The sequence below is a fragment of the Physeter macrocephalus genome, chromosome 7, assembly GCF_002837175.3.
Source record: "Physeter macrocephalus isolate SW-GA chromosome 7, ASM283717v5, whole genome shotgun sequence".
Classification (NCBI taxonomy): Eukaryota; Metazoa; Chordata; class Mammalia; order Artiodactyla; family Physeteridae; genus Physeter; species Physeter macrocephalus.
In genome coordinates this window covers 151,836,821-151,863,901 of record NC_041220.1, presented here as the reverse complement: position 1 = coordinate 151,863,901, position 27,081 = coordinate 151,836,821, and the positions used below count along the sequence as shown (strand labels likewise).

Here is a 27,081-nt window from a genome sequence, read left to right as displayed (position 1 = left end):
CTTTGTCTCTCAACGTGTGGGTTAAAGCTGTGCGCTCAGGATTTGCTAGAAACAAACCAACCCAGAAACAAAGTGCACTGCTGCGTTGCCTTTCCTGAAGAGGTGGGGAAAGAGGTGTCCACTCTCGGTGTCGGGGGCCGCAGGGCCCGGCAACGTGGCCAGTTCTGCAGCTCACCGCAGCCAACTTGCACGGAGTTCCCCTGCGTCGACCCCATCGTCCATGAACTGTTATGGGCAAGTCTGTATTAAATCGGACCCTGGGGCGATTTAATTGTTCTCCCACAGAAAGTACGGACAGCGGAGAGAAGACTTCTTGCGGAGGAGTGAACCCAACATCTGTGGAGACCAACCCGGCAGACAGGAAAGACCTGCATCATCACTGAGAGCTACTATATGAACTCAATAAACAGCTGAGACGGGCTTAGCGCGAAGCTTGATTTTTGGTGATTACTGCGAGTAAAATCTGGGGACCTGGACTTCTCTAACGGTCATACACACAGTAAGAGCAAATGATTGTTAAAAACCTTCCCTCTCCACTCAGGAACATACACTATGACTTTATATATTGCATCTGGATTCAACTTCCAGACCATGACATCAGTGACAATATATCATCCCAATGTGCCAACAAAATACCGTCATGTGTTTGCTAAAGAGAAAATATGTCCATGGTGAAAAAGTACAGCTCAGGGTGCGGATTTGTCATTGTTATTTCAGTTGTAAGAAATATGTCAGCTGCCAGGAAACCAGGACTCACTGACTCTCCACTGGGTCACTGGATACAAAAGTTCAATAGTTGTCTATCCGCTCCACACTGGAGACAAAGCCACAGGTAATTTCATGACCATCTTCTTTTTCTTTTTGCATGTGACCTCATATCTCTAGTATTTTTCTCTCTCTCGGGCACAAATGTCTGCATTTTAAGCCTGTCACTAAGCGGTACACAGAAGGGAATGACTCCACTGAGGTAGCATAGTATCAGAGAGCCATGACCTGATTGCCAAGGTCTCCAGGAGATAAACTGGGCCAGAGGTGGACGTTCTAGAAGGTGCCAGTATCGCCTTGTTTCTCAAAGGCCCCTAAAAATGCACCCTTTACACAGCTGGCTCCTCCAGCCTGAAGCCCCAAATCCTAAATCCAGACCCTCCACGATCTCTGATTACCCGAGCCTCAATCCATCCGGCAGAGGTTGGATGCTCTTGGGATGGGGCCAGAGTTGACGGTGAGCAAACAGGCAGGGTCAGTGGACTTGAGAGCTGCCCGAGTGGCAGAGATGTGGAGTTGGTGGAGAGGGCGGTCAGAGATCAGAAACCAGGACGGTCCCCTGAGAGAGCAACGTCCAGGAGGTCCTGGCATGGTGACCAAAGTGCGGTCGTCCACCGGGGCCCTGGGCACGCCGTGCTGGCAAGGCTGGCTGGAGGCCCCCACGCCCGGGACTCCTGGTAACTGCACGCCCAGGAAGCTCCAGCATTCGCTGGGCCCTCACACACGCAGCGCCCGGCCCGAGTCTCCTCACGCCTCGGCGAGGCCAGCATAAGCAGAACCGCTTCCCTGAGAGGAGGTGCGCGCTGCCCACGGTGACAACCCGTAGCCTCCTTTCTCCTCGCACGTGCTCTCCACCTCCGTCTCAGCACCCCTCGGCGGTCAGCGTGTGACATCAGGGAAACGGTACTCATGCCCGGTCTTCCTCCTTTGCCTGGTACATGAAAGACGCTACAAACCGACTTACTAAAGGAAGGAAGGGGGCCAGACAGTGAGCCATTTATACCAAGTAGCAAAGCTGAGTCTCGAATTTCTAAGCATACCTTCTTTCTAGAGGTGCATGACTAGGACCTAGAGCCCATCTGCTCGACTCCAGAGTGAGGAGAAGATGAAGAGGAACACAGGAGGGAACTTGAAGAGAGGGAGCAAGGCAGAGCCCTCGATTCGTGGAGCTGCTGCCTGTGGTGTAGGATCTGGCTGCCAGGCCGTGCCGGGCGCCCGTAAAACTGGACTCAGAGCCACCCTACCATGTACTTTGCTTTTCCTTGTTTATGTGTCCGCTCCACTCCCCCCAGAGGCTATCTTAAAACTGGTCTACTTTCTTTAAACTTTCCATCACTATGTCTGTCTCAGGCTCCACTGACGGAAAGAATGACCACGCAGGTACTGAGCTCTTATTGAACACGCCAAGCACCATTCTAAGCACTCTGAACACGCTGATGTGTTCAACCATCAGTCCGACCGTAGGCATTACTCGTGTCCCTCCCGTTTCCGCCCAAAGGCAGGTAGAGAGAGGTTAAGTCTCCCGGCCCAGGAGGAAGCGACCTGAAGGGGTGGAGGTGGGCGCTGAAGCTACAGACCTTCCTGAGCCCCTTCTAGGGCAAGGCGTTCACGCCGTTAGTCACTCCTCTAACTTCCCTCCTGCCTCCACCTCTCACCCAAGGTTAACTTGCTCCACCGCAGCTCAGGACACATCCCCTCAATCCTGCTTATGGACCCAGTGCCTCTTCCTGTATGTTTACTCTCTCCCTCTCTCTGGTCCCGCTCTATAAGGATCCACACAACGTATTTTCCATTAAAAAAAAAAAATGTCCCTCAACCCAGCCGTTTCTGAGACGCACCAAACAATGTCTCTCCCCACTTGAGGTCAAGTTTCCCAAAAGATGTGTCCCCATGTTCCACGTCTCCTTCCTTGCATGACATTCGCCTTCGCCTCTGAACCCCTGTCACGGCTACAGCACCACTAGGCCAACACAACTCTTCCTACCGAGGTCCCCACTGACCCTCCAACTGTGCGACCCAGAGAACGCTCAGTCCCCTGACCAGAGAACCCTTGCCCCCTGCACTGGGAGCATGGAGCCTTAACCACTGGACCCCCGGGGAAGCCCCCCAGCGGACTCTTTCTTGGTCTCTTTGTACGTGCTCTCTCTGGGACTTTGACCCTAATGTCTAGGTCTCTGACCCCTGGCTTCTATGACAACACAATGTCTTCATCTTCTGTGTCCCTGGCTGTTTTTCTTCCTTTCTTTCTTTTTTTAAGCAGTCTCTTGCGTGGGATCCTTTGCCACTCATCTCCCTTTGCTGTCAGAGCACAGCAGGAGGTGGCTGTCACACGTTCCTCCTGTACTCCTAGGCGGTGCATCATGGCTTCTTCTCAACCTGTGTCCAGGGACCTCTGGGGCTGGTTCTTCTCTCCCGCGGGGCTGCCCTGTGGCTGGCAGGGTATCCAGCGGCACCCCGGGTCTCTATGCACCAGAGGCTGGGGGCACCCCTTGCTCCGACTGGAAGACTTAAGATGTCCCCGGACATCACCGCATGGTCCTCGGGAGGAAAGCCACCCGTGGTTGAGCTGTACCGTTTCACACGCTCCCCAGCCCTCTATCTAACGGGTGTGTGTGCTACGCTCTGTAGCTAGGCATTTTCACGTTGTGTTCCCAACCCAGACCTTGCTGCTGAGCACCAGAGTCTTCGGTCCTCTATCCTAATTCCCTGTGGGTAACCCCAAAGCCCTGGAATGGAGGTTCAACCTTCCCCACGCTGAACCCGTCTTCTGCCCTAGCTTGTCTGTCTGAGCCCACCTCAGCAGAGGGCACCACCATCACCTCATCTTTCTGAGCCACGACCTCAGGGCCTCTCCTCCCCACATCTAAGCCAGAACCCAGCCCCCTGGGTTCTTCTTCGTGAATACACAGGCTCTTGGTCTTTGCCCACTTCCTCTACCTCTCCCGGAGCTTCCATGGTCTCTCCTCCCCTGAGCACCCAGCTGCCGGACCTCCCACCTTTCTTTTTAAACTCTCCTTAGTGTAAACATCACCATGTTACAGTTTAAGCCTCCGCCCATGCCTTGCAAACATCATCTCCCACACCTTTCACCATTGTTACAGTAGACTGTGAACTCCAGGGCATAGTGTATGAAGCACTCTGCCACACAGCCCTGCTGGACCCCGGCCCCTAACAGTTCACATCGCCCATGCCTCTCCTAACAGTTCACATCGCCCATGCCTCTCCTAACATCTCATCACGCAGCCATTGATCTACTTACAAAACAGCTGCATCCCTGCGTCCCTTCTGAGGCTCTGCGCTGAACGTTCCTTCAGCCTGAGCGCCCTCCTCCTTATCCTCTCTCGCCACTGCTTCGTCCCACCTGCCAGACTGCTGCAAATCTCAGCTCACCTAGGACACTTCCCAGGGAAAGGCTTCCGTCTATCACATGCCATCCACACACACGTCCTTTTACTTACCCAGTTCCCTCCCCTGGTTCTGAGACCCAAGATCACATGATGACTTGTGATGATCACTTCTCTGGACTATATTTATAATAGGATCTAAAAAACAAATGGTCACTTGATGACTGTGTGTTTTTTAGATCCTATTATAAATATAATCCAGAGAAGTGATCCATTAGTAAATTTAATAAACATATAAATAAAAAAATGCACGAATGATCCATCTGGGCAATAATGTATTTTAGCACCCAAGGACAATTTTACTGCACTCTGATCTATGCTGTTGCAATTTAAATTTGGGAATAGAAGTCTACTGCTATGTTGTTCCTAGTATCTCCGGACACAGAATTAAAGGGAATGCGGGCGGGGTGGAGGCCAGGGACTAGCCTTTACTCAGTATCCATTCTATGCGCAGCTCTTTCTTCGCTGTCTCTTTTCACGCTCAGGCTGACTGTGGAAGTAGTCAAGTCAGCAGTACTTTAGAGAGGGGGGGCCCCTAAGGCTCACAGAGAGTAACTAGCAGTCAGTGGCTTGTAAGCACATGTATTAATTACCTCACAGTTTCCCTGGGTCAGGAGCTTGGGCATAGGAAGCGTCACCTCATCGTATTCACAGGTCCTGACCCAACTCAAGACAACAGGATTATACAGGGCACGTGCAGGAGGGGGTAGGAATCCACCTACTGAGTCAATAATCTAAGATGACAGGAGATTTCCTGTCAGAAGAGCTAGGTTCAAATCCCAGATCCTTAGGTGGGTGAGTTCATCACCTGTGAGCCTCAGTCATTTCTAGTAATTCGTGCTAATCTGTTACCCAGCGATAGATAACTAAGAAACTGCTGTATTTGTACAAAAACACCACAGTCTGCCAGCAGAACAGAGACATTTTTTTTTTTTTTTTTTTGCCCTGGTGCAGAATATCCATGACACTTTGTAAGGGATTGTTGATCATCTCCATGGAAAAAGAAAAAGTCCTCACATCTGGTCTGCCAGGAAGCAAACCTCGTTTTGCCAGCAACAATGTCCCTTTCTATAAAAATTATACAGTAATACTAGGTCCAACCGCATCGCTCTGCCCCTAAGTAGTTTCCCACCGCTCGGAAGGGCTTTACAAACGGCCAGGGCTCAACAGCAAAAGACCTGACTGAAAACACAGCTGCACCACACAGGGTTTGGTGAGGCGGCCCCGTGTGCAAAGGAGCTCCACTCAGCTGGGCTCCGGGCACAGATTTACGGGGCCGAGCTGGCATGTGCTATCAGACACCAGTTACAGAGAAGCACGCTGGGCATTGCTCGCTACGGTTAAGCTGAAGGGCAGGCAGGTCTGGACTCACACAGGTCTCTTTCCCGGAAGGCAGGAGGATCCAGTCCCAAGTGGAGGGGTGCCTTGCCAAGAAAAATCCAAAGCTTCAGAAGGTAAAAAAACCCAGGCTTCCTGTAGTCCAGGGATTCTCATCCTCAGCGCTACAGACGGACACTGGGGACGGATCACTCTTTGCTGCTGGGCCTCCCTGCGCACCGTCGGGCCTCTACGCGCTAGATGCCAGGAGCGCCCCCTCCTTGCAAGCAAAATGTCTCAGTACGTGGCCCCCGGGGAGGGGTGCCAGGTGACCCCCCAACGGAGAACCTGTGCTTTACACAAATAGAGTCACTCTGTTCTCGGTGCCCAATTACAGTCAAATGGTGTAGCACGTATGGGATCAGACGAGTCAACAAAGGTAAGGATTTGCATTTGAGATATGCTGCTGGGATTTCAAAAGACAAAGCATTTCCAACATCCACCCCACCTCAAGGCGCCTTTTATATTGGGTACATAATTTTGAAGAAACAGAGCAGGAAAAGAAGCATGGCCATTACAGCTACATCATTTGTCCTCTTAATGGGGTTACGTTTTAAAGTGGCAACACAGCTGCGGAGTACACACGGACAAACCTACTTTAATGTAGAAAGGGTAGACTACTAAAAACATACATTTCTCAGGAGCATCCTTCAGGAATTCTACTTGATTTTTAAGAGAGATGAACTAATTGCTTTGAAGAATAGCACAGCGTGTTCTTTATAAAGAGGATTATTGTTGTGAGTCACATCATCACCTGCCGGCCGGGCAGCTTGAGCTCAGATTTCTCTATGCTCTGTTTCCCTAAGCAGGCTGCACCTTGATAAAGATGGATTGTCATGAGATTAACCTTGGTCCCTGGAACATCAGGATCCTATTTTATTACATTCAGTGTCTACCTAATCATGAAAATCTTTACATTTCCTTTGCTTGCTTGAGGAAAGTCCCTCATTAATTTGCCACTATTCCTGTGGACAGCTCAATTTATTTTAGAAAAATGTGAAGTAGTTTCCTTTATCTTAAATTACATTCAAAAGTTTTCAAAGCAGCAAAGAGGCAACACTGAAACGAGTTTCTTTTTTTTTTTAATTGAATGACTTATTTTAGGTAAAATTACCATCCTCTCTAATTTTCCATTTTTGAACGGAAAAAGTTTTCTGTTCCTTGATGGGCATATTCTTAAAATGAATACATTTCTTTTAAATTTCATTCCCACATCAATACATGTAAATCACACGTATGTTAAGGTGTGTTAAAATATTTAATTGTGTTTTAAAGTCTTTATTCACAGGAGGGAGACTATGCATCCCAGAGGTGTGGGTTTTATTTTAATAGAAATTTCCTCTTAACCCAAAGTAGAGTGATGTTATCTCTGGACTGAGGATTATATTTTAAAAAGAGAGAGTGGGAAACATCTTTACACAGCACAGTCAGAGGACTGGGGGACAGGAAGTTGGGGATTGAAAGATTTTTTTCTAAAGTCATGAAATTAGGGACTTCCCTGGTGGCTCAGTGGTTGAGAATCCTCCTGCCGGGGCTTCCCTGGTGGTGCAGTGGTTAAGAATCCGCCTGCCGATACAGGGGACGCGGGTTCGGGCCCCGGTCCGGGAAGATCCCACAGGCTGCAAAGCAGCTAAGCCCGTGCGCCACAATTACTGAGCCCGCGTGCCACAACTACTGAGCCCATGCACCACAACTACTGGAGCCCACATGCCTAGAGCCCGTGCTCCGCAGCAAGATGAGAAGCCCGCGCACCACGATGAAGAGTAGCCCCTGCTCGCCGCAGCTAGAGAAAGTCCGCACGCAGCAATGAAGACCCAACGCAGCCAAAAATTTAGAAGAAAAAAAGACACACACGCACAAAGTCAAGTCATGCAATTAGATGCGCCAGAATCTGCCCACGTTGAGAGAGAGCGCGGGAGTTAGCTAGTTGAAGGCACTCAGCATCCCTTTATTTCAAATACAGTAGCTTGTTCACTGACCAAGGACGACTACCTACATCCTATAACGTGCAGAAAAACCGTGTGCCTCGCATTCATTATTTTAGACCCTCTTCTCTCTTGACCACGAAGCTAATCAACTTGCCTATTCAGCAACTGCTAGCCTCTGGCCCCCAGAGGAAAGAGCAAGGTTTGGTGTCCTCCCCGGGAACTTCGCTACCACGTGATGGGGCACAGCAAAGCCAGCTTTAGAGACCACGGTGGGCGGGCATGCGCGCATCTGCGCGGGAGCAGCCGCAGAAACTGTGGGACAGCCTGTTGCGGCAGCGCGGGGACCCGGAGGAACGCTGTGCTTCAAAGACGCGCCGCCATCCGGGGGCCACGGGCCCCTGGGCAGGACGGCTCCAGGACGCACCGGTCACAGGAACAGCTGGCTGCCTGCCCAAGCTGTGAACCCGCTTCGGGCTGTGTGCTGGCCGGCTCTCCTCATCCCTCACCCTGCCCCAGGCGTCGGGGCAGGGAGCCTGCTCGGGCTTTCCAGAGCCACGCCGTTCATTCCAGAACGACGCCTATCGCTTACTGCTGTTTCTAAGATCAGATCGCTGATGCTATTTGCCCAGTTAACTGAAGCCATTACCAACAGCCATGCTCGGGCTCTCTCTCCCTCATCTCTCAAAGCCTCTTCATAATGGACTGGAAAGGCACTGGGGACGGTACCAGTGACCTTGGCCACAAACTCCAGCACTTTCATCTCGCTGGTTTCAGCACGGGCTCTGCGGCCCCACAGGAACTCACAGCGTGGGGGGTCGCGGTCGCGCGCCTGACGGCGCACCAGGTACTTTTCCTGCACCAGCTCTTCCGTGATAAGCTTCCTGGGGTCCCCGAAGGTTGGATGCTTCTTTCCATCACAGACGCCTAAAATACGAAGGAATTCCCAGATCTCCTCCTCAGAGGCGCGGTCGCCATTCAAGAAGATCACACCCAGGAGAGGCATCGGGAGCCCGTTCTTCGGAAGCCGCCAGCCGCTCCTCAGGCTGCCGACATCGGTGAGGTCCAGCTTGCTGTCAAGGGCATAGGCACCACCACTCGGCTTGACTTCCTTCAAGTCAAGGCCACAGACCAGCGCCACGCGCTCAGCGGCTCTCCTGAGGATCTCGGGGAACTTCCCCTTACACGCCTCTTGTTCACAAGCTTCAGCATGTCTGCCTGTAAAATGGGCTCTTTCATGTTATACTTCTCCAGCAGGAATGCTGTCAACATTCCCACCCTCTTGGCTAGAGGACCTCTGTGAGAGCTCTCACCGGAGGTTGAGGCCCGGGAGGGATGTTTCCCTGCCTTAACCTGGCCCTTGGCACGTACATCAGATTCTGGGCCTGAAACCCCTGCAGCACGAGAGCTAGCGGCTGGGGCTCCCCGAGCCTCCTGGCGAGTGCCCGCAGCAGGGGGCTCGGGGGAGCACCCCGAGAAACAGAAGCGGGGCACGAGGGCGACTCTCCTATCTCTGCTGCCGCGGCCGCAGCGCCCCCGAGACGCTGGGTCTCCCTCCGGGCCTGGCGGCGCTTCTCACGGGCACGGAGCTTACTCTTCCGCCCCCGAGGCATGACTGTGGGCAGGGACAGCAAGCGGGGGAGCGGGCAGGAGAGCAGGTGACGCTGGAACCTGGAGGAGGGAAGGTGAGAGGGTGTGAGCACCTCCAGCAGGGAGGTGCCACCCTGACTTGAAGAAGGCCGCTCCGCACGTTTCCTTGACGGCACTGCTCTAGGGACCACCAGGCTCTTGTTCTTGGTCAGCCTGTCCCCGGAGAAGCCAGTGTGAGAAGTGAGAGTGAGTGAGCCTCAGGTGAAGAAGGCCGCTCCGCGCGTTTCCTTGACGGCACCGCTCTAGGGACCACTAGGCTCTTGTTCTTGGTCGGCCTGTCCCCGGAGAAGCCAGTGCGAGAAGTGAGAGTGAGCGAGCCTCAGGCTGCAGCCTGCCAGCCCTGCCTGTGGCTGACGGCGGTCACCCCACATCCTGCCAGGGGAGGCCCTCTCTGGGTTCCAAGGGTCCCTTTCGTTCACAAACAGGATGGTCACATCGACCCTTGGTAGGGCCGGGACCTCCTTCCTGTGCTGCTCTAAAGCTGACCCCTCAAAGCTCCCTGGGGCCCACGAGAAGGAACTGAGTCACGGACACTGTCGGGGCGGACAGCGCTGACAGCGCTGTGGGGCCTGCTCTGTCCTGCACTCGTTGGTCCTCCACCACTCAGCGTCCTCATCTTGTCGATACCAAGGGTCTGGGACCCCCCCCCCCGCCCGCCCCTGGTGTGGCGCCTTCAGACGAAGGAGCTCATCTGCCTTAGAAACGATACAAAGAAATGGGGAGCCTCCGCCTGACGGCCATGCTCTGGGCCTTCAAGGGCTGAGCAGAGGGCTGGGCAGGGCTCTTTCTTACCCCTCTGACGCGGTGGGAGCGGGGTGTGCTGCCTTCAGTCGTCCTTCACGGGCCCCACGGTGTCTCCTGGGAGGGTCTGGGGGCTCCTCTCTCTCTGGACTTGAGGACGTTTCCTCACAGTAAGGCCCACAGCTCCCTGAGACCGAACAGTGGGAGTGAGGATGGCCTTACCCGGCCACAGTGCCCCTAGGCTCCAGAGGCTGAAGCTGCAGCAGGCAGGCTGAGGCCCTGTAACGTGTGGGCCTCGCTCACGGTCCCCACTCTTCACTCAGGGGAGGGTCTGAGGGGCCTCCGCCTGCTGACGCGTCAGGCCAAGGTGCTTGCTTCCCCGCGAGCTCTGAGTGGGGGGCTGACGGGCACTGCTGCCTGACGTCTGTGCCCGGGGCGCCTAGGAACGACAACGCAGAGGGACTCTGCGGGGCCCCCGCTGGCTCGGGGTGCAGTTCCCCACAGCCCGCAGCGCCTTCTCCGTGAGTCCTGGCAAGTCCTGGAAACCCTCGCTCCGCTGATCTGAGTTCGCTGGCATTACGTCAAGATTCTCACCTTCCTGAGATCCCCAAGATCTCGGGAAGGAAGGGTGAGCCCCTTCCAGTCAGCCCCGCCCACGCCCTGCCTGGGCTGGTAGCCGGCCTGGACCCCGCGGGACCCCGCTGTCCCGGCACCGTCGGCCTCTTTCGCCCTCACTCAGACGGGCTCTCCGCTCCTTCCTCAGCCCGCCTGAGTCTTCTGGCCTCCGATCAAGGCCCGCAGCTGCCTGAGTCCCTGGGGCTGGAAGTGAGGGCTGACACATCAGGCTACCTCTACCTGGGCTTTCCCAGGGCTGAGGGGGGTGGGAGTTTGTGGGCCCCCACGGCTTTGGGTGGGTGTTCATCGACATCATCCCTCAGTGTCCTCACCCTGACGCCTAGCAGGGCTTGGACGTCCTCTGTGCCTTGACCTGAAGTCTATCCCCTCATACTAAGGCCCCCAACTCCCCGAGACCCACTAGAAAGAAAATTTTCTTGTCTCTCTAGCTACAGCTGTGTGTGGACTTCCAATGCTGACAGTCAGGAAGAGACTCTGTTGCCCTCACTATCGTGGTGTAGGTGGTCCCCTCAATTCTCAGGGTCCTCTCCCTGGTTCCTGGCATTACCTGGAACCCCCCCCGGCTGCTGACCTGAGCCCACTCTCCCATCAACGACCTTCCTCACCCCCTGCCATGGTCCGGGAAAGAGTGAGTGATATTCATCAGGTCACCATGCCTGAGTCTCCCTCCCAGGTCTGAGAGTAGGGATGAGACTCTAGGTGGTTCACTTCCTTCTGGGTGGGGTTCCCTCAACTGCACTCGCTGTTACCACCTTGACTCTTGTGAGGAACCGGGCTTCTTCCCTATGTTGAACGAGGCCCCTCTCATTAGACCCAAACCCCGACGTCCCCGAGGCCATCCTTGGAGGAACTGAGAGGGCAATCCGGCCTGAGCGCTCTAAAGCTGGCTTCCCTGGGCGAAGGCACAGGTGGCACTCCGTGTGCTCTCCTCCGCTCGGGGGGGGGGGGCTGGTTGGCTCATTGCTCACACAGAATTTGTGCCTTGACGTCTATCATGGCCTGGGACTCCTCTTCTTCTGCTGAACCGGGCAGCCAGCCCTTAAACCAAGGCCCTCAGACCCCACAGGCAGCAGTGAGGGGGCACCTGAGCCTGCCAGCTCTGCCCTGGGCCTCCCGGGGCTAACGGCAGGGGCGGCATTAGATGCAGCTCTCTCCATTGTGTACGCAGCAGTCTCCATTTCCTCGCTCAGGACCTTCACCTTGACTCTGCACCCTGCCTGAGACTTTGCCCTCTGCTGACGGGAGCCCATGACCGTCAGAAAAGGTCCCCTCATCTGCCTGGGACCTGAGCTTACAGTCAGAGTGAGCCTCGTTCTGCCAAAGCCGATCTGGGGCTCGGCTATGCCTGCTAACAGCAAGGGTGGGACTCTCTGACCCCACTCTTCTGGAGCTGGTGGCTCCCTCAGTCCTCGTTCAGGACTCTGGCGTCCAGTCCGGGTAGGGTCTGCGATTCCTCCCTCCACCGACCCGAATCTACATGCCTCAGACCGAAGCTCTCACCTCCTCGAGTAGCTAGAAGAGAAGTCGGGGGCTCCACATCCCGGCTACCTTATCCGGGGACTCCCAGATCTGAGAGCAGGGCTGCTGATTTGTGCACTACCCTGTTTGGAGGAGAGGTCTGCTTACTAGCACTGACGGTCCTACCTCTGCTTCTTTTAGGGCCAGGTCTCCTCCCTAAGCTTAATGGGGTTGCCTTCTCTATCCATCCGTCCATGCACCCATCTACCTGTTTTATTTACATCTCACGCCCATTACGCATTTATTCTGTAACTGGTAGTTTGTACCTCTTAATTGTCCTCACCTACTTTCTCTCCTCCTCCCAACCAGCTGCTCGTTCACTGTATCTATAACTGTTTCTGTTCTGTTGTTGGTTCACCTGTTTCGTTTTTCAGCTTCCGCGGAGAAGTGAAATCATACAGTACCTGTTTTTCTCTGTCGGACTTATTTCACTTAGCGCACACAACACCCTCTAGGCCCATGCCCCCACCCTTCCTTGTTGGCCGCACCATGTGGCATGTGGGATCTTAGCTCCCCCACCAGGGATCGAAGGTGCGCCCCCTGCCGTGGAAGCCAGGAGTCTTAACCACTGGACCGCCAGGGAACTCCTGCCCCCTTTACAGAAAGGCCTTTCTCTACCCGAACGTCCGCTAGCCCCCAAGCCCACTTCCCAGCCCAGGCAGAAATGAGGGCTCCTCTCCGCCTGAAGTACTCTAGAGCATCGCACGAGTGAAGGCGGGAGGGGCTCCGTGCGGTCACGTCTTTCGGAAGGACGGACCCTCATTAGCTCTGAAGGTCCCACTTTTCACCTGCTGGAGACAAGACTCCACCCTTTGCCTAAGAAGCTGCCCCCTCTAGACAAAGGCCCTCCACTCCCTGAGGCCCTCCAGACGGCAACTCCAACAGGACTCCTCTGGCACACAGGTCAGGTCAGGGTCTCACGCTGCTGATGGCAGGCAGGGGCGGGAGGCGGGGGGATGGGGGGTCACCTTTGTGATGGGGGGAGGGGGGAGGGAAGGTCCCTTCAGGCTGCATTCAGGTCCTCACCTTGGCTCCGGACGAGTCCTGAAAACCCACGCTCGGCTGAACACACGCCGCGGCGACCGGTCGGGCTCCTCGCTTCCGAAGCGGAAGTCGGGGGCAGCCGCATCCGGCCCTGCGTGGGGTCTCCGAGGGCTGACGGCAGGGGCGGGGCTCTGCGGGGACGCCCACTGTTCAGGGGCCAGCGGTCCCTGCGTCCTGCCGGTGCCGTCTATCAGAGCCTGGGACCCCTCCCTCTATGGTCCCGAGTCGTCCAGCCTCCAAACAAAGCCCTCACCTCCCCGAGGCCCTAGTGGGGGGGGGGGAAGTCAGGCCGCTGAAATTCATAGAGCCAGCCAGTAGGTTGGAAACTCAGATGTTACAGTCTTGAGGCCAAGGTCTGTAAAGCACGGCAGGCATACTGGAAACTCAGGCAGGGTTTCTGTGTTGCAGTCTTTTTTTTTTTTTTTTTTTTTTTCTGTAATATTTATATATTTATATTGGCTGCGCCGGGTCTTCGTTGTGGCATGCGGGATCTTTAGTTGCGGCATGGGAAACCTTAGTTGCAGCATGCATGTGGGATCTAGTTCCCTGACCAGGGATCGAACCGGGGCCCCCGGCATTGGGAGCACGGAGTCTTAGCCACTGGACCAGCAGGGAAGTCCCTGTGTTGCAGTCTTGAGGCTGAATTCCTTCAGGAAACCTCAGTCCTTGTTCTTGGGGCCCTCAACTGATTGCATGAGGCCCAGTCACACTATGGGTGGTCATCTGCTTTACTCAAAGCCTACAGATTTAACTATTAATCGCATCTAAAAACACCTTCACAGTGGACATCTAGCCTGATAACTGACGAAACAACCGTGCAGCACAGCCTAGCTAAGGTGGCATACAAAATCAAGAGGTGGGAATGACAGCGAGGAATCTAGACTTGGAAACATGATGCTGCCACCAACTGGGACAAAGAATACAGGAAGAGGAGGAATGAGGTTTGGAAAAAAATCATGCGTTTACATTTTTTCACATTGAGTTTGAGCTATCCTTGAATCAGTCATAGTTGGAGTTATGTTTAAAGCTTGGTGGGTAGGTCGGGGCTTGGGATGATAGATCTGGAAGTTAGCAGCAGATAGTCTGCAGTTAGAACTGGAGGAGTGGAGGAAGTTACCCGGGGATAGTCGTGGGGAGAAAAAAAGTAGTGGCGCGCATATGGTAACTTGGGGAGCACCAGTTCCCCAAGGGGTGACGGAAAAGAAGTCCACTGAGGAGACAGAGAAAAAACAGCTTGGGAGGTAGAAGAACCAGGACAGGGCAGCGTCCTAAAAACTGTAGCAGACAGTGCTATGCTCACCAAATCCAATTCTATATTCCTTCTTCTTAGGCACATGGAAAGCTCCATTTTTCAGACCCCTTGAGGCTAACCGAGGATTTATGACCGGTTTCAGCCAATGAAATGGGAGAAGGGATGGGTTTGGCTGAATCGGAGAAGAGCCCTTTAGAGACTCTCTGTCCACTCTTCCCTGCCTCAATGAATAGGTAAGCCCCAGAGAAAACCCCCAAATGCCCCTCCCTCCCCCATACCCACTGAACACGTAGTGTTGTTGAGAAATAAACCTTTGTTGTGGTAAAACACTGAGCTTTCAGGATTAACTTGACACTCTCACATAACCTAGCTTATCTTGGCTAATACAGAAGCCAAGGCAGTAGAATATTTTGCAAAGGAGAGAACACTCACAACAGTTTCATATGCATCAGCGTTCCAGAAAAGAGACCCTTCCATGGATTCCCAAATGTGAAATAATTAAGCCAATAAGTCCAAACAACCTAGGGGGTGTCTCAATCGTAACAGTCTGACAGGGAACCTGCATTGTGTTTTGGCTTCAGCTAACAAATGTGCTCATCAGATCAATAACATGTACAGTTAACTTGAATTGGAAATTGACATCACAACACATATACACATTACAGTGTACTAGTCTTGTAGTTTTGGCTTGAAAACTTGAGGTGATGATATAAATTCTGATTGAATTATCTTTGCCTTAGTTCTCCATTTATGTTTTGCAAAATCTTGGCTAATACAGAAGCCAAGGCAGTAGAATATTTTGCAAAGGACAGAACAGTCACACAACAGTTTCATATGCATCAGCGTTCCAGAAAAGAGACCCTTCCATGGATTCCCAAATGTGAAATAATTAAGCCAATAAGTCCAAACAATCTAGGGGGTTTCTCAATCCTAACAGTCTGACAGGGAACCTGCATTGTCTTTCGGCTTCGGCTAACAAATGTGCTCATCAGATCAATAAAATGCAGAGTTAACTTGAGTTGGAAATTGACATCACAACACATATACACATTACAGTGTACTAGTCTTGTAGTTTGGGCTTGAAATCTTGAGGTGATGATAGAAATTCTGATTGAATTATCTTTGCCTTAGTTCTCCATTTATGTTTTGCAAAAAGAGTGGTCTTAATGTTTCCCCTTAGTACAAGAGCTCCCAATTTATAAACAACTTTACCCTATATATTTAGTTATGAACTTGATTGTTTAGCGTTCTGGGTGCCCTTTCCCAAGTGGAAAGCAATGATAAAGGATGATTAGCTTCCCAGGCCATATCCCACCACCTACAGTGCAGCCAGACTAGAAATACATATTATTCCAGGACATAATTACGACTTATGTTATTGATTCTAATCGATGAGAAGCAAACTTAATGTCATTTTACATAAGGCACAACAACAGAGTCAAGCAGGAAGCTATGCCAGATGTATATGAATTATACTTGAAAAAGGAGAATACCAAATTCCAAAAGTAAAGGAAGTCCAACTGGCCTAAATGCACGCATCGAATCATAGATTCCAAATGTTTGTATAAATAAAAATGAAATCTTATGAGACTAATTATGACATAAAATGTTCCAGCTAGAAAAAATGAAGCTAAAAAATCACTTAAAAACTATAAAATATACACGAAAACAATGCTTTGATTATACAGCATTTCCAGGGTATTCCAGTCCTTCTTCCACATATTACTCTCCAATGAGATCATCACCATCTCTTTTCTTCTCAGATTTATAGAAATTACATTAAGAGGTATCCTTGGATACCAAACAACCCTTAAACCTCACTTAGTCCAAGATGCGGTCAAAGCTGAGTTCCTCAGTTCTTCACTGCTTAGCTATTTACTAATGACCAAAAATAAAATCTCTCTCTTTTGAATTACCTCATTTATCCATACAAATGGGGAGTGAAGTATTAAGGCTAATAAACTTTTCTGATAACCATGACTTGTATTTAAACATTAATACTTTTTATTGACCTAATTAATATGAATGGAAATCATCCTATAGTGCTTTGGGGACTACAGATGTGACAGATCCCCTCTCAGAAGGTTATTATTTCTACATTTTAGTTTTTAAGTGTTAAGGTTATCTATAGTGCCCATATTCTTCCTGTATTAAATGTCAATTAATTCTTCAGTGAAAACTCAGCAAAATGCTTTGATAATAAAATAATAGTTAACACCTATATAATGCTTATGAACTCGTGGGCACTGTGCTGAATGCCCTACACTTAATTCTCAAAATAATCTTTTAGTTAGGTATTATTGTCATCACAATTTTACAGATAAGAAAAGAGGCACAAAGAGGTTACGGAATTTCCCCAAGATTACACAACTAGTAAATGGTAGCGCTGGGATTGAAAGACCAGGTGTCTGGTTCCAAAATCTCATGCTCTTACGTACTACATATGGCCTTTCGAGATGGTGTGAGATAAACATGCTCCAGAACTATGTTGAAACTCATGAACTATCAGGAATTTATCCTCTGATATAAAATATCTCTTTATCAATCCACCATCTTGAGAGAGAATAGTCTATAGGTAATCTTTTTGTTTTCATTTCGGAGGAGAAATAATCACGCGTCATCTCACTCTTCTTTGGTAAATTATTTGCTTATTTTTCCCATTTGAAAGGCTTCCCTAACGTCTATAAGTAGAATTTCCCATGCCTTTTGAAGTTTATTTTTCTTAACCTTAAAAATATTTTTAGGAATAGTATGTGCTCCCTGTGGAAGACAAAGAACATACAAAATTAAAATATGAACTGCTAGCCCTTAATGTACTTATTAGTAAACTTCCACTGCCTAATGAAGAGCCACAAAATTTAGCATCCTAACACAACAACTCTTTGCTCTCACAGATCGACAGGTTGGCTGAGGGGCTCTACTTCACGCTGTAGCTTAGGACCAGAGGGCTGGCTGGGACCTTTTCGAATGGTGATGACAGTTTTAAAAAGTGAGGTGGCCCTGCTCTGCAACAAGAGAAGCCACCGCAATGAGAAGCCCGCGCACCACGACGAAGAGTAGCCCCCGCTCGCCGCAGCTAGAGAAAGTCCGCACGCAGCAACGAAGACCCAACGCAGCCATAAATAAATAAGTAAATAAATAAATAAAAAGAATACTATATTGTACACTTTCTAACAGGTTAAACCTTATGGTAAGTGTTCTTATCACACACACACAATAAAAAGGGTGGGAGGAAACATCATTTGGAGGTCACAGATATGTTTATGGCATAAACTGTGGTGACTGATAGTTTCACAAGTGGATACTTATCTCCAAACTCATCCATTTGTATACATTAAATATGTACGGTTTTTGTATGTCCGTCCTACCTCAATATATCGTTCTTTTTTTTAAAAAACCAACTAAATATACTCTTACCATACAATCTAGTAATCATGCTCCTTGGCATTTACCAAAATGAGTTGGAAACTTACATCCACACAAAAACCTGCACACCGATGTTTACAGCAGCTTTACTCGTAATTGCCAAAACTTAAAAGCAACAAAGGTGTCCTTCCTTCAGCAGGTAAATGGATAAATAATGGAATACTGTTCAGTGCTCGAAATAAATGAGTTACCAAACCATGAAAAGACACGGAGGAACCTTAGATGTGTATTAGTAAGTGAAAGAAACGAATCTTAAAAGGCTACAGGCTGCATGATTCCAACTGCATGACATCCTGGAAAAAGGCAGAGCTACAGGATATAAGTAAAAAGACCAGTGGTTGCCAGGGGCTGGGGTCAGGGAGGGATGGCTAGAGCACGGAGGATGTTTAGGGCAGTGAAATGACTCTGCATGACACGATAACGGTAGACACAAGCCATCATGCCTTCGCCGGAACCCACAAAGCGTACACCACCAAGAATGAAGGCTAATGTAACTCGGGACTGTGTGTGCTAATGATGTGTCAACGTAGCTTCACAGATCGTAGCCAACGGCCCACTCTGATGGGGGATGTTGATAGTGGGGGAGGTGTGCGCTGTGTCAGGGAGGAGGGTACGTGGGAATCCTCTGTCCTTTCTGCTCCATTTTGCTGTGAACCTAAAACTGCTTTAAAAAAAAATAAAGTGAACTAAAAAAAAAAAAAACTGATGGGGGCGGGTGGTTGTTGCTCAGCTTCACACCCTTCCCTGGGGATTTAAGTCTTGAGTGCAGGCGCAGCGCCAGTTTTCCCCTCTATCCAAGAGTGGGTGGGCGTCTCAGTCCTCACTCAGTTTCCTTGCTCTGCCGCCTGGCAGGGCCTGAGGCTCCCCTCTTTCTCGACCTGAGGACATTTCTTCAGAGAAAGGCTCTTATTTCCCTGAGATCCAATAGGAGGAGGTGAGGGTGGCCTTTACTTGGCCACACCTGCCATGCCATGAGTGACAACTGTTATCAGGCAGCTTGAGACCATATGATGGTGATCCCACTCAGGGTTCTAACTCAGTACCCTGAATCTGACTCACGTGAAGGCCTAAGATTCCCCCCTCTGCTGCCCCGGGACCTCCCCCTCAAACCAAGTTCCTCACTTTTCTGTTATCCCTGAGAAGGATATGAGGCCATCTCTTCCTGACCATTACACCAGGATCTGTCACGGCAACAGGGGGGATTCCGCTGATATGGGTTTGGTGGGCCCTGAACTCTTCAGGGTGCTCACCTTCCTCCTGGCACACCTTGGAAATCCTCTCTCTACTGACCTGAGTTGGCCAACCTCAGGCCAAAGTCTTCACTTTCTCAACCGCTCACGTGGCAATCAGGTTCAGCCACGTCTTGCCAAGGCCGTCTGGGGACGCTGAGGGCTGACGGCAGGGTCAGGAGAGGAGGGTACGTGGGAATCCTCTGTCCTTTCTGCTCCATTTTGCTGAGAACCTAAAGCTGCTTTAAAAAAAAAAATAAAGTGAACTAAAACAAAAACCGACGGGGGCGGGTGGCTGTTGCTCAGCTTCACACCCTTCCCTGGGGATTTAAGTCTTGGGTGCAGGCGCAGGGCCAGTTTTCCCCTCTCTCCAAGAGCGGGTGGGCGTCTCAGCCCTCACTCAGTTTCCTTGCTCTGCCTCCTGGCAGGGCCTGAGGCTCCCCTCTTTCTCGACCTGAGGACATTTCTTCAGAGAAAGGCTCTCATTCCCCTGAGATCCAATAGGAGGAGGTGAGGGTGGCCTTTACTTGGCCACACCTGCCATGCCATGAGTGACAACTGTCATCAGGCAGCTTGAGACCAGATGATGGTGATGCCACCCAGGGTTCTAACTCAGTACCCTGAATCTGAGTCACGTGAAGGCCTAGGATTCCCCCCTCTGCTGCCCCGGGACCGCCCCCTCAAACCAAGTTCCTCACTTCTCTGTTATCCCCGAGAAGGACATGAGGCCGTCTCTTCCTGACATTTACACCAGGATCGGTCACGGCAACAGGGGGGACTCCGTGAGGTCTCCGCTGATACGGGTTTGGGGGGCCCTGAACTCTTCAGGGTGCTCACCTTCCTCCTGGCACACCTCGGAAATCCTCTCTCTGCTGACCTGAGTGGGCCAACCTCAGGCCAAAGTCTTCACTTTCTCAACCGCTCACGTGGCAATCAGGTTCAGCCACGTCTTGCCAAGGCCGTCTGGGGACGCTGAGGGCTGACGGCAGGGTCAGGAGTCCATGGGACACACTGTTCGCGGGTGGCGGGTGTGCCTCCTTCATTCCTCATTCGGGGTCCTCACCATCTCGCGTGGCAGAGACGGGGACTCCTCCCTCTACCGACCTGAGCTCATCCTCCTAGGTAGGTCTCACAAGTCCCTGAGAACCCCGACGAGTGAGTGAGAGCATGCTCAGGCTGACCACTTTGCCTGGCACGTTGCTCTCCCCAGGCCACCTGTAAGGGGCCCTTCATCGTGGCTCCTGTTTCTCGATCAAAGGCTTCCCGGGAAAGGGCACCTCCCTGCAAACTCTTGACCAGTTTCCCTATCGCAAACCCTTCAGAGACCGGGTCTCCGTCCCAGGAGTGATGTGAAGTAGGGAGGTTGTAACGCGAGGCAGGATGGATCTGCCGTCAAGGAAAAAAAAAAATACATTGGCTTCTCCCTTCTCTTTACCAGCAAGACTTGGCCTTTTAGGTAACTTCTCTTTGCATAGATTTAACTTCCAAATGCAAAGGGCTGTGCAGCATGATTTTCTGAGCCCCTGATCTTTTGAGGTTATCTGACTTTGGAAATGTAGATGATCATACTGTCACTCAATATCTTCCCCTGCTTTCTTCACGCTTTTCAACTATTTTCATACGCTTATTGCTGTGCTTATGTATTCCCATCCAGTGTTTTGGGCACAGAGTCCTCCTTTTTATCACCTGAGATATATTGTGTAGTGAGTGAGAAGCAAGGTGAATTAAGGAACACAAAGTTGGCCTCGGGCTGGGAGGAATGGTAAAGTGTGGGCGTCAGACTTAGTTAGGCCAGGAGTCTAGTTCCAACACTGTCACTTAACAGCTGTGTGAAATTGAACACATTACCCAACTCTGTGAGCCCCGGTCTTTTCATCTGTGAAATGGGTTTCAGAAGCTCTGTCTTGGGGACTGATAGAATTTACATAATGCCTGTGAAGTGCCTGGCCCATTGCCTGGCCGGTACTGAGACTTTCAAGGATGCCAGTTCTTACTGTGATTAATTTGTCCCCTGGAGTTTCAACCCACTACACTGAGATTTAATTTTCAATCCAGGAGATGTCAGAGAATAAGCAGGGCTCTAGGGCAAAGAAGCCCCTATCAGGCAAAATCCTGCTGAGCAAGGGAAACTAGTACTTCCCTGTGAGAGTATGTCATTCAAGGTCAACATGAGGTAGACTTCCTCAGTAGATGCAACACGAAGCTCTAAAATGTTTCACGGACCAAAAACTTACCTCCCTCTCAGTTGCCCTTCTCTACAAACCACTGCCACGTTCATTCCTTTAACCACCCACGAATATCTATTCCTCGCCTAGAGTTTGCCAAATTACAATCAAGATAACTTAATTTGAATGATGTTTTTTCAGTGGAGTGGGCTCTGGCTCCCCCAACTGGGGCAAAGAGTGCCAGTCCAGTGGCTTCTGGGCGTCCCACCTCAGGGGAGTACCACCCTTGTTTCTCAGCAACTCCCTGGAGACATGACAACCTGAATAAAACATCTCATCTGCATAGTGTTCGCCTGCACGGGGACAAGAGCACAGGACACATTCTATTCCTGCCTCAGGTGATTTCTCTCTGATTTACCCACAACCCCAAAGTACAGGGAGACCTCGAAGGTATTGCAGGTTTGGTTCCAGACCCCCAAAATAAAGTGAAGAGCACAATAAAGTGAGTCACAAGTGAATTTTTCGGTTTCCCAGTGCTCTCATAAAATTTATGTTTACACTATACTGCAGTCTATTAAGCGTGCAATAGCGTTATGTCTAAGGACAATGTACACACCTTAATTAAAAAATACCTTTCTGCTAAAAAAATGCCAACCATCATCTGAGCCTTCAGCGAGTCCATCTTTTTGCTGGGGGAAGGTGTGAAATATCGTGAGAATCACCAAAATGTGACACAGAGACATGAAGTGAGAAAACGCTGTTGGAAAAATGGCGCTGAGAGACTTGCTGGAAGCAAGGTTGACACAAACCTACAATTTGTTAAAAAAAAAAAAGAAAAGAAAAGAAAAGAAAAGAAAAAGCAGTATCTGTGAAATACAATAAAGCAAAGCGCAACAAAATGAAGTGTGCCTGTAACTGCTAAGGGCAGTTTCCCATTCCAGGCTTTGTCTTTCAACTATACGGCCCACCGTCTGAGGGTCTGGCCCCTGCTCAAAACGATCAGTCTCATCTAGCCCGCCGCGCACCTAACTTACAACCACCTCCCACTGAAGGACTGACATTTTCCCAAGGCCCGCCACTGCCTTGCGTCAGGGAATTTACATTTGACTGCCATCATCTGAAACCACCCCTCTCCTTCCTTACCCTGTCGTTTCATTTGTCCTTTTGGTCTTAGAGTATATGTATCACCATTTTCTTTATAGGATAGCTGCTTCTCGACTCTATAATTTTACGGACAGCGGCTAGGTCTTCTTCTCAGCTCTCACAGTACTAGCATGGAGCCTTCTAAGAGCAGAGGCTCAATTAACTTTTGGGGAATAAGTGAGCCTGTGAGCATGAGGTCTAATTTATTATCATTTAATTCTACATTGTTGAATGAGCCAAGCACATACAGTTATTTATAATTTTATACATCAGAGTCAAATAAATTAGGAAACCAAATATTGACCATCTTCCTTTTTCTATACTATACTACAGTATACTATACTATACTATTTCACATTTTCAAGGAATTGCATATCGCAATGCCACGTTATCTTCCACCCAATTACTAAACAAGATGGAAGTTCTCCCAATCTGTTTTACAAAACAGCAAAACTCTTATTCTTATACCTGATAAACGACAGTAAGTATGACTGATGTAATTCATAAACTTACATTATAACGCTAAATAAAATTTCATTTAGGAGTAGCGTTGGAAAAACAGCAAAAAAACAAAAACACAGACGTATTTCCCACTTTCCCATACAGAACAGGAACACAAGGGTATTAACAGCCTGTTCCCTCCGTCACACCCAGCCCTACACTCCTTGGAACACTGAATGCTCTCTTCAGCCACGAAGTACAGGCTCTGCCCCAGGTTCTGCGTGGGAGGAGCTGGACACAACACCGGAACACCCACTGGCGTGGGCTCTCTCTTCCTCATCTTTCAAAGCCTCTTCATAGCAAGACTGGAAGGCACTGGGGACGGTGTGGTTGACCTTGGCCAGGAACTCCAGGACTTGCATCTTGCTGGTCTCGGCGTGGGCTCTCGGGCCCCACAGGAACTCGTAGCGCGCCGGATCGCTGTTGGCCGCCTGCCGGTACTCCAAATACTTCAGCCTCACCAAGTCTTGGGTGATGAGCTTCTTGGGCTCCCCGAATAGGAAGTGCCTCTTCCCAGCATAGATTCTCATCTTATTCAGGAATTCCCAGATAGTCTCCTCTGTGGCGCAGTTGCCCTTCATGAGGATCACGCCCAGGAGATGCATCAGGAGACCAGTCTTGGGGAACCCCCTGACACGGCTCACGGCCCCATTGTTGGGGAGAGCCATTTTGCTGACAAAGGTATAAGAATGCTTGGTAGGGTCCACTTCCTTTACGTCAATACCAAATACCACCTCCATGCTGAAAGAAGCTCTTCTGAGGACCTCAAGGAATCGATTTCGGTGCTTTTTACTGATAAACTTCAGCATATGTGCTTTCATAGCAGGCTTTTTCTTTTTATACATGTGCATCAGGAACTGCACCAACACATTCGCTGTCTTCCTTAGAGGGCGTTTTCGAGACCGCACGGCGGAGACGGGGGCCTGAGACGACCTCTGCTTTTTCTCCACTTGGCCTTTGGCTCCTTTGTATGATCTTCTGGGAGAAACACCTGCAGGCTTAGTGCTGGTGGCTCGGGCCCTCTGAGGACTCTTGAGAGTGCTACGTGACTTAGCACCCAGCTTTCTCTGAGTAGTAACTCCAAGAGGAGGAGGAGGAGATGAAGACGAGGCGGCTGGAGTGGCCTGAGCACCCGCCAGACCCCGGGTCCCACTTTGGGCCTGGCGGCGTCTCTCACGGGCGCGGAGCTTACTCCTCTGACCCCGACGCATGGTGACTGCAGTCAGGGACAGCAGGCAGGAGTGCAGGTAGGACAGCGGGTGATCTGGCAGAGAGGAGAGGGGATGAGAGGGTGTGAGCGCCCACAGCAGGGAGGTACCACCCTGCCTTTAAGAGGGCCGCTCTGTAGGTTTCCACGTGGGCACTGCTCTATGAACACACAGGACTCCTGTTCTGATCACCCTGTCCTCTAAGAACCCTGTGGAAATAATTAAAGTGAGCCCCAGGCTGCAGCCTGCCAGCCCTGCCTGGTGCTTACTGGGGCCGAGAGCAGCAGTGGGCAATTATCTAGTCCTTGTGGAGCCCCCTCTACTCTGGAGCGTGGGGGTCCCCTCAGTTCACATTCAGGACCATCATATCCACTTTGGGCAGGGCCTGGGCCCCCTCCTCTGTGCTGCTCTAAATGGACACCTCAGACCCAGGTCCTCATCTTTCTGGGGTACCTTAAGAAGAAGTGAAGGGGCACCGCAGCCCAGTGCCCCTGCCAGGGGGGGCACCCACAGCTGACAGCTCTATGGGACTCTGTCCTGGGCTCATTGGGGTCCTCAGTCCTCATTCAGGGTCCTTGTCTTGGGGCTCTAGGTAGGGCCTGGGATACCTGCGTCTGATCTGATGTCCCTCTTCTCAGACAAAGACTCTCACCAATCTGATACCATCCGAAAAAAAGGAGGGCTCACATACACCTGACTTCCATACCTGGGCTCCTCAGTGCTGCAAGGAGGGGGGCACTCTCTGTTGCCTCCTCTGTTTGTGGGTGAGTGGGATCATCACTGTTCTTTCAGGGTCCTCACCCTCACTCCTATAAAGCCCTGGGTCTCTTCCCTCTGCAGAATTGAGGCTATTCAATTGTCCAACATCCTCACATCTCTGAACTCTCCAGACAAATGAGAAGAGGGCTTCAGCTTGACAGATACTCTTGGTTGCTACTCAGAACACGGGCAGAATTTATGGGACCCTCCATTTTAGAGTCGGTGTTCACCTTAGTCCTCACTCACGTCTCTGACCTTAACTCTGGGTAGGACTTAGGACTCCTCCCACCAATAACCTGGGGAGTCCAGCCTCAGAGCAAAGCCCTCAACTCCCTGAGTCCCTAGAGGGGAAAGTCAGGGTCCTACGTATATGACTACCCCTGGCTGGAGCCTCCCACAAGTGTAGGGGCGCTGCTTTGTGATGCCACCCCTAATAATGGGGAGAGACCCCCCTCATTAGTATTCAAGGCCCTCACCTTCACCTCAGTTAGGACCTAGGTCTCCTCCATCTGCAAGATGGAGCTACTCCCTAGACCAAGGCCCTCCCATCCCCGACACATCTCAGGCAGAACTCAGTTTGATGGCTCTGTTGGGGCTTCCCAGGGCCTAGAGCAGCTGCGAGACTTAGTACAGTTTGTTATGGGCCGAGGGGCACCCCTCACTCCCCACTCAAAGTCTGCACCTTGACTCCAGACCAGTACTGGGAATTTTCTCTTGGCCGGCCGGAGGCATGGCCCTCAGATGAAAGTTCTCACTTCCTGGAACCTCTGAAGCCAAAGTCACGATGACTCACATCCGGCCACAACTACTCAGGGTCTCTGACAGCTGACAGCAGGGGCGGGGGTCTGTGGTCCTCCAGTGTTCTGGAGTCGGTGGTCCCTAGGTCCTACATACAGGGTCCCCATCTTGGAAGCTGTCAGAGCCTGGGACTCCTCCCTTTACTGAACTGTGCCCACAAGCTTCACCTCCTTGAGCTCCTGGGGGTGGGGGGAAGTCGGGGCCTGCTATATTTGACCACCCCCACCCCGGCCTGGAGCCTCCGGGAACTGCGTGCATGGGTGCTGCTTTGTTGCCATCTCTACTCCCTCATTAGCACTCAGGCCCCGCCCCGCCCCACGCCTTGACTTCAGTTAGGGCCTAGGTTTCCTTGGTTGACAGAATCCGGAAATTCTCTCTTCGATTATTACGGCTTTCCCCCTTGAGAATTTCCAGGCAGAACTCAGCCTAACGGCTTTTCGGGAAACTTCCACTTTTGATCACAGAGGCGGGATTTGTGGGGGTCACCTTTGTTACGAGAGGGGGGGAAGGGTCCCTTGGGTCCGCATTCAGGTCCTCACCTCGACTGCAGATCAGTCCTGGGAATCCGCCCTTGGCCCAACAACCGCCGTGAAGAACCGTCCAGCTCCTCGACGCCGCCGGAGCGGAAGTGTCGCAGCCACTTCCGGCTATGGCTGCCTTGAGTTCGGTTGCAAGGGCTGACGGGAAGGGCGGGGCTCTACGGGACCCCGGGGTTCAGAGGTCAGCCATCCCGTGATCCTCCCTCGCGGTTCTCTCCGGGCCATCTATCAGAGCCCGTGACCCCTCCCTCTGTGGTCCCGAGCCCTCCAGCCTCCAAACAAAGCCCTCACCTCCCGGAGTCCCTAGTGGGGAAGTCAGGGCGTTGCTCTGACCATCTCTGCCTGACAAGAGGGGTGCCACCCTGTGAGCCTCCCTCCTTGGGAGAGAGACCCTCTCGTTAGCACTGAGGTCCTCACCTTGACCCTGGTTTGCCTGGTTATGGCCGAGACCCCTTTCCCTTGCAGAACTGGGACCTGATCCTGATAGACAAAGCCCTTCCCTCGCCGAGACCAGACAGACAGAAATGAGGAGGCTTCTCATCCCTATACCTCTGCCTGGGGCCTCTCGTGGTTAAGAATGGGGACAGGGGTCTGTAAAGCCCCCTCATTTGTGGGTCTGGTGATACCTCTTTCCTCACTCAGGGACCCCACCATACTCCTGGCCAGTCCAGGGACCTGATCCTCCCTGACCCTCCAACCTGAGCTTCTCCCTCTACTGAACTGAGGCTGTTCTTCTTAGACCAAGACTTTGACCTTGCTGAGAACTATGAGACTTACAAGAGAGGAGGCCCTGCCTGGGCATTCTAGGTCTGAGAGCACGTTTGGGCAGCTCTCTGAATGACCTATAGTTTGGCGTGGTTGTCTCTCCAGTCCTCACTCATGGTGGTGCGGGGGGGCGGGGTGTTCAGTGTGTCTGCCTCTTGGATTAAAAGGTTCCTGGGGAATGCCACATCCCTGCAAACTCTTGAGCAGTGTACCTAATGCAAACCTTGTAGTTTCAT

General features: G+C 51.4%; 2 protein-coding genes across 2 annotated transcripts; both read right to left on the bottom strand.

Moving 5' to 3' along the window:
- Window positions 1–7,976: 7,976 nt before the first annotated feature.
- Window positions 7,977–9,084, bottom strand: LOC102991670 (melanoma-associated antigen B2-like). Its single transcript, XM_024115475.1, is given in 3 exon segments — window positions 7,977–8,648; window positions 8,651–8,931; window positions 8,934–9,084. Coding segments are annotated over 3 exon segments (1,104 nt in total).
- A 13,577-nt stretch (window positions 9,085–22,661) lies between these two features.
- Window positions 22,662–26,237, bottom strand: LOC102991386 (melanoma-associated antigen B3-like). Its single transcript, XM_007128920.4, has 2 exons — window positions 26,081–26,237; window positions 22,662–24,040 (listed from the first exon to the last, which is right to left on the bottom strand). The coding sequence occupies exon 2, from the start codon at window positions 23,985–23,987 to the stop codon at window positions 22,962–22,964; it is 1,026 nt and encodes a 341-aa protein (XP_007128982.2). The 5' UTR covers window positions 23,988–24,040; window positions 26,081–26,237; the 3' UTR covers window positions 22,662–22,961.
- Window positions 26,238–27,081: the final 844 nt, after the last annotated feature.